Source organism: Lethenteron reissneri, chromosome 56 (genome assembly GCF_015708825.2).
Source record: "Lethenteron reissneri isolate LAM-NWPU_2019-01 chromosome 56, ASM1570882v1, whole genome shotgun sequence".
Classification (NCBI taxonomy): Eukaryota; Metazoa; Chordata; class Hyperoartia; order Petromyzontiformes; family Petromyzontidae; genus Lethenteron; species Lethenteron reissneri.
The window spans coordinates 188,831-195,546 of record NC_083834.1 but is presented as its reverse complement, the minus strand read 5'-3'; the positions used below and the strand labels follow the sequence as shown (position 1 = coordinate 195,546).

The following is a 6,716-nucleotide window of genomic DNA, read 5'->3' as shown; positions in this document are numbered from 1 at the left end:
GCTGCTGAAGGAGGGAGTGAGATGTAACAGATGGAGATTAACCCACACATTCTGCTGTAGGAGGGAGTGAGATGTAACAGATGGAGATTAGTCCATATGTAATAAACCTTCTTGAGACGGCTTCGGAATCAGTCCTTTTTATTTCCACTTCCACAAATACACTTTACTCACACACTCTCCGTTGCTGGCAGACAACGGAGAGAGGGCAGACTTCACACCAAGTCCCCACCGCGCACGTGGCACCCAGAGCCCCCGTACGCGCGTGACTCTTGCTCTTGTCGTTCCCCAGTCTGCTCTCGATCGTTCTCTCTCTCTCTCTCTTAATCCCTTCGTCACGTGGTACCCCCCAGACAATCCTCCATAGATAGCATTGACCGTTCTCGATGGTTCCCTGTCAATCCCAGGACCACGCCTCTGATCCGGCTCCGCATTAGCTGGGGCCCGAATGGCCAGGCCAATCACCCCTGCTAACATGCCGTGATCACGCAGAGGCCATGCTCCCTGTCTCAACCCTTATTGGCTACAAAGCAGGACCGGCAAGCCAATCCCCACGTGAACCCTCTATGGCTGTTATTACATCACCCCCCCCCCCCCCCCCCCCCCCCGGTGAAAAAAGAATTAGCCGTCTCGGCTGGGAAAAGGGTGATGAACCAATTCCGTAAAACATCTTATTAGGGCACCAAGGTGCATTTAACAGTAGAGGGTGAAACGGCGTCCCCGCGCCTAACAACACTTAAAAACAGTCACCCATGAAAAACCCGACATACATTAGGGCGCCCCTGCAGCGCAGTAACGACATGGAAAATAGCTAAATGATCAAACGTTAACGAAACGGGAGAGATTTCGACTGCGTACGCGACGCGGGACCCTCTCCGCTTTCAGCGCATGGTCGCTTTGCTTCCGGATGGACAGGAGGTAGAAGGCTCGAAGAAGAAGTAAGTTGTTGGTGCTTGGTCACGTCCAGGGCAGGCCCCGTTGGAGGGGGGGCAGCGGGGGCTTCCTCAGCCCTCAGAACCTGTTCATCTGTAGGAGGCACAACACAGTCCCCCTTGGGATCAACGGGTGTGACAATCGGCGTAGTTGGCTCGGCAGAACCCGGCAGGTCAGCTAGTGGGGATGAAGGACCGACACGCGCGTCAACATAGGGTTTAAGTCGCGAGGAATGAACATACCACCGCCGTTTTCTGTACTGAACACGGATACTTTGCGAGTTCTGAACATCTACCAGCGTCACAGGCCCCCACCACGGCCTGTGCAGTTTGGGGGATGTGCCCGCCGGTACCTGGGGGCAGTGGAGCCACGCCAGGTCTCCCACTGACCAAGGCATGCGAGTATGCGATCGACGCGCATACCATTCGTTCCTTGCCTGGGCACGGGCCGTCGCACACCGGGCAGCCTCTCGCGCCTCCGTTACTCGTTCAAGTGAGTCACGCACGTGGTCAGGCAAGGAGCTGGACGGTCGTTTACTCGGCTTACTCAGTTGCACATCGATGGGTGGAACATTTTCACGGCCATACATCAAAAAAAAAGTAACGGATGGAATGTTGCAGAAGGTGGAATTTCTTAGGTTTAAATTTAAGGTCAGCCGCACGCATTCTTTGAAAAACCGTCTCTAGGCATTGGAGGTGTTCCTCGAACGTGCGGCTGAAAACAATTATATCGTCTAGATATATGAGGTACGTTTCCCACTGTAGTCCAGCCAACACCAATTCCATGAGCCGCTGAAACGTCGCTGGAGCCGCATTCAAGCCCATAGGCAACCGATTAAATTCAAAGAGACCTTGCGGCGTGCGGAATGCCGTTTTGGTTTTCGACTCATCATCGAGGGGAAGCTGCCAGAAGCCCGAGGACAGGTCAAGGGTGGAAAAAAATTTAGCACCCGATAAAGCATCCAATGAGTCATCCATCCTCGATAAGGGGTACGCGTCCGCCACCGAAATTTTGTTCAACCGGCGGAAATCAACGCAAAACCGCGTACCACCATCTTTTTTCTTAACCAGAACGACGGGCACGCCCCAATTGCTGTTGGATGGCGAAATAATATCCGCCGCCAGCAATTCATCTCCTGCTCCGCGCCCGTGTTCCCTTTCCGCCGGGCTCATGCGATGAGAGTGCATACAGATGGGAGGTGCCGCACCGGTGTCAATATGGTGCGACAAAAGCGACGTGCGGCCCAGATCCAAATCATTTCTGCTGAAAACATCAGCGTACCGTAGCAATAGTGAACGCAGGGCGTTCCTTTGTTCATTCGACAAGGAAGAATTCTCTCCGCATAAATCTGCGATCCAGCGTTCTTGTAAACGATCGTGCGGAGGCCCACCCGCGGGCATCCAGGCGCGTGGCGTTTTGTCACAAGAGGCGAAATCGGTAGTGGCGTGAGCTAGCACCGATCCCTCCGGAACAACAACGCGGTCAGGTCCCCCATTCAACACCTGTATGAAAGGTGCCTGACCTGGTCGCACGATCGTTTGTGCCGCCGCCAAAGAAAAAGATTTAGATACTGAATTCGATGGAGATAATAGCACGCCCTTCGCATCCCTTCCCATTTGAAGGGGTTTTCGGTAATGCAGCGGAATGAGCATTTGCGCTCCCGACGGAACCTCCACCGTAGCAGCAACTACAGCAGTAACTGCGTTACCTGTAGGCGCATTGCCCAGCAGGGAAGGCAGGAACGCCATCCTACGATCCCCCGGCATTTCCAAACAGTCCTGGTCGACCCGTATTCTCAGCGGCATCCGGCGCAGAAAATCAGTACCAAGCAAGCATGGAACAGCTAGCGAGCGAGAGATTAACACAGGTCCTGCGGCGGTAATATTTCCGATAGCGATGATCACATCTACCTGACCACAGATACCCATGCTTCCCCCATTTGCGGCAACACACGCATCATTAACCCTGCGTATCCGCGACGTAGGAATGGACAACAAATGAAAAATAACATCTGAAATGATGGTAGCAGACGCGCCCGTGTCTACCAAGATACGGACGTCAACGCCGTCGATGGTACCCCGTACCGTCGACGAGCCCGACGCCGCAGCCACAACCCTGCGAGCCAATTTCTTCCACTGTGTAGCAGAGCGTGTAAATTGAGCAGGAGAAGTAAAATTATCCTTAGGAGTGTAAGAATGAGTGCGAGTGGATGAATGATGTGACATGACCTGCCGGGTGTGCGATTTGTGCCGACTCGCCCGAGGTTGTTGCAGTTCCGCAGCAGGTGGAGGAGATGAAGGTCCCCTCGGCGGAAGAGGCAAAAGCAGAGGTCGGCAGCGGCCGTCGCGGGCGAAATAGCCTCGTCTGCAGCACTTGAAACACGCGGCCGTCATCGGCCGGCGGTCGGATGACCCGGCCCCCGCACGTGGATGGGCTGCGTAGTCCCCACTCGCGCAGCCGCCGTCCCGGAATCCCGTGCGGAACAGCAGCAGCCAGCACGTCGTCGTCGCCAGAGTCGTCGGAGCAGTGGACAACCCGTCGTGGAGACCACCCCAAGGGCGGCCCGTCGATTTCGGGTTTCCCCGTCCACGCCGCCATCTGGTCCCTGTGCGTGATGTTAAACTTAGCGTCCAGGCAGCGCGCCACCCATCGCGATGTAAGCGGTTCGTGGCCGCACACTGGTAGAGAAATGTTGAGCTCCTGAGACAACTTCAGCATACGGGAAAGGATGAGAGGATCCAAATGATCGGCCGTCGCGTCGGGGTAGGCAGCCATGGCCAGCGCCATCAACGCCCCCCGATAAGCCAAAGGCGACTCCTCCGATCCTCGGCGATGCGACATAAATTTTCTGGTGGCTGACGTCGGTGGGTCATAAAATTCCGCCATCTCTGCGAACGCATCTCGCAGTGTCTTCTTCTTGGACGCCGGGATGGAGCGGAAGACCCCCAGAGAAACATCATCAAGCAGTGTAGGTAGCGCTCCCAGCGCTTCATCCTCCGTCCAGTTAACGGATCTAAAAGCTGACTCGAAGCGCCACGTAAAAGCACTCAAATCGCCCCCGGCGATAAATTCTTTAATTTGTGGAAGGCGATGTCCGCGATGGCAAGCGCGCGCCGCGGGCGTCTCCGACTGCCGTTCCCGCTCTCCACCCATTGCAGGCAAAATGGCGTCCGGCGGCCGCGTGGCGGTAGGCGCGCCCAAAATGGCGGCCGACGGCCCCGGCGCAGCCGCCCCACCCAAAACGACGGCGTCCTCCCACGTGGCAGGAGCAATGGCGGACTCAGATTCCTTTGCAGGACCCCTTCCCGCGGCGTCCAGTTGATCGGCGATCTGGCGACCCACGGCTGGTGAGGACGCCACCGCGGTCACCAGGCTTAGCAGAATGGCGCGTAATGACTCAATCTGCTCCGCCATCAGCCGCCATTCGTCTTTTGTTCCTGCGGTGGTCGCATCTTCCCCCGGTCGACGCTGAGAGGCGTCGAGGAGAGTATTATCAGCAGGCGGCATAGGGGCTGTAGCTCCCAACAGCTCATCTTCATCCGTCTCGACCTCTTCCTCCGATGGAGGCACGGGCAGGTTCTTTTTTCTGGGGTGCTTGGACATCTTGACGATCGTCCAAACAGTCGCAGAAGCACTTCTGACACAAGTGTAATAAACCTTCTTGAGACGGCTTCGGAATCAGTCCTTTTTATTTCCACAAATACACTTTACTCACACACTCTCCGTTGCTGGCAGACAACGGAGAGAGGGCAGACTTCACACCAAGTCCCCACCGCGCATGTGGCACCCAGAGCCCCCGTACGCGCGTAACTCTTGCTCTTGTCGTTCCCCAGTCTGCTCTCGATCGTTCTCTCTCTCTCTTAATCCCTTCGTCACGTGGTACCCCCAGCCAATCCTCTATAGACAGCATTGACCGTTCTCGATGGTTCCCTGTCAATCCCGGGACCACGCCTCTGATCCGGCTCCCCATTAGCTGGGGCCCCGAATGGCCAGGCCAATCACCCCTGCTAACATGCCGTGACCACGCAGAGGCCATGCTCCCTGTCTCAACCCTTATTGGCTGCAAAGCAGGACCGCCAAGCCAATCCCCACGTGAACCCTCTATGGCTGTTATTACACATACATTCTGCTGTAAGAGGGAGTGAGATGGTACAGATGGAGATTAGTCCACACACTCCGCTGTAGGAGGGAGTGAGATGGAACAGATGGAGCTTATCCCACATACTCTCCTGCTGTAGGAGGAAGTGAGATGGAACAGGGGAAGGGAGTTTCACAGCGACCCATCTGTATGTGATCCGCCAACCCTCGTTGCGGCCTATGCCTCCATAACAGTGCTGGATGATTAAAGTCAGCTACATTGCCACCGCCGCCGCCCGGATGCCCAGTTATCGAGCATCGGTAACCGATTTTCATTAACCAGTTATGGATAACCGGTTATCGGTAGCCAGTTATGCAAACTATTATGATGATGCTGACCATTAGAGGGGCGAGCCCGGCTTGGGATGGGAGTTACACCATCCAGCAGCCGATAGACCACGGCCAATATTGATTGCAGGGCGCTGGTGACCCAGTGAAGATGCCAACGTCAGCCCAACCTTCTTCGTAGCGCGTCCGGCGCTTGTTGCAGCGCTTCGCAACCAGTCCTGGGACGCCGCGTCGGCTCGGAGATGTTGACTACCTCGCCTGGTACACAGGAGGGCGTGGGTTTGATCCAGACCCTGACGCATGCTGCTGCTGTGTATGTGGTGTTTTCGGTGTCTCTCCGGATTCTCCCTCCACATTTAGAACCAACTTCACCGCGCCTTCAGAGTATTCGGCTGTGGGGTTTTAAATTCCCACGTGATGACGATGACGAACCGCCACTTTGTCGCAGTATCGTTTGTAATAGCCAGGTCGCTTCTTTAAAAACACGAGCTGTGTAGCTCCTGGTAACAAGAACAACAAATCGTGTTTGTTTAATTTTTGTTGGGGTATTTTTAGTGCTCCCTTACTCCGCGTCGCCACTCGCGGAGGACGGGGAAAAAAACGATCCCCGTGGCCTCCCTCACAAGAGCGTGGCCACGGTGTGCCGCACGCCTCGATGGTGGCCTCCGACGCTCACAACAAAACGAGCGGAGCGCCGGGCAGCTAAAGCGCAGCAAGTTGTCACAGCAGGGGGCACAGTTGGTGCATCTGCCAGCCATCTCAGTCAGTGAACCCATGGCCGATCGGCCGAATGATCTCTCTTCCAACCTTCGACGCGTCCCGCTGTTTACCGTCCCCTGTGCCAAGAGCCCCCCATGCCCCCCCCACCCCCCATGTGATCGTCATCGGGCACCGAGCAAGGACTTCGCCGACATCATCGCCCGCGTGGCCTCGCGGTCGTCGTTATTTGGCCTCGACTCTGTCTGCCGATGTCTCCTCCATCGCCGCGCTCGCACGCCTCTACAACCGGGGAAGGTCCAACTTGTGATTTAAAACGTTGGACCAAACGTCGCTGGCACGCGGCCCGGAACCGTTGGCATAACGTTGGAACTGAACGTTGGGGCGACATTCGATGTTTATCGTTGGCAGGGCTCTCCACCTTGGCTAACCTGCACTGATTCGCGTGGTGAAGTATGGTCAAATAGCAATCGCCGCACCGCGCTCTATACGAAGTGATGCAGCACGTGTCACGAGTCTACTTGCTGTGCTGCCCACTTGCTGCAGAGAGGAGATGGAAGGATCAGCTGAGTCAGGGACGCGACGTCACGCATTGAGATCGTGTAATCTCACAATGCACATCAACACCTGAGGCTCTTTGTCGA

At 56.0% G+C, this 6,716-nt stretch overlaps 1 protein-coding gene across 1 annotated transcript; it reads right to left on the bottom strand.

Annotated features, from left to right (window-relative positions):
* Positions 1–598: 598 nt before the first annotated feature.
* On the bottom strand, positions 599–6,233 carry LOC133357125 (uncharacterized). The gene is made up of 2 exons (XM_061574916.1): positions 3,189–6,233; positions 599–1,023 (listed from the first exon to the last, which is right to left on the bottom strand). The coding sequence occupies exons 1-2, from the start codon at positions 4,531–4,533 to the stop codon at positions 824–826; spliced, it is 1,545 nt and encodes a 514-aa protein (XP_061430900.1). The 5' UTR covers positions 4,534–6,233; the 3' UTR covers positions 599–823.
* Positions 6,234–6,716: the final 483 nt, after the last annotated feature.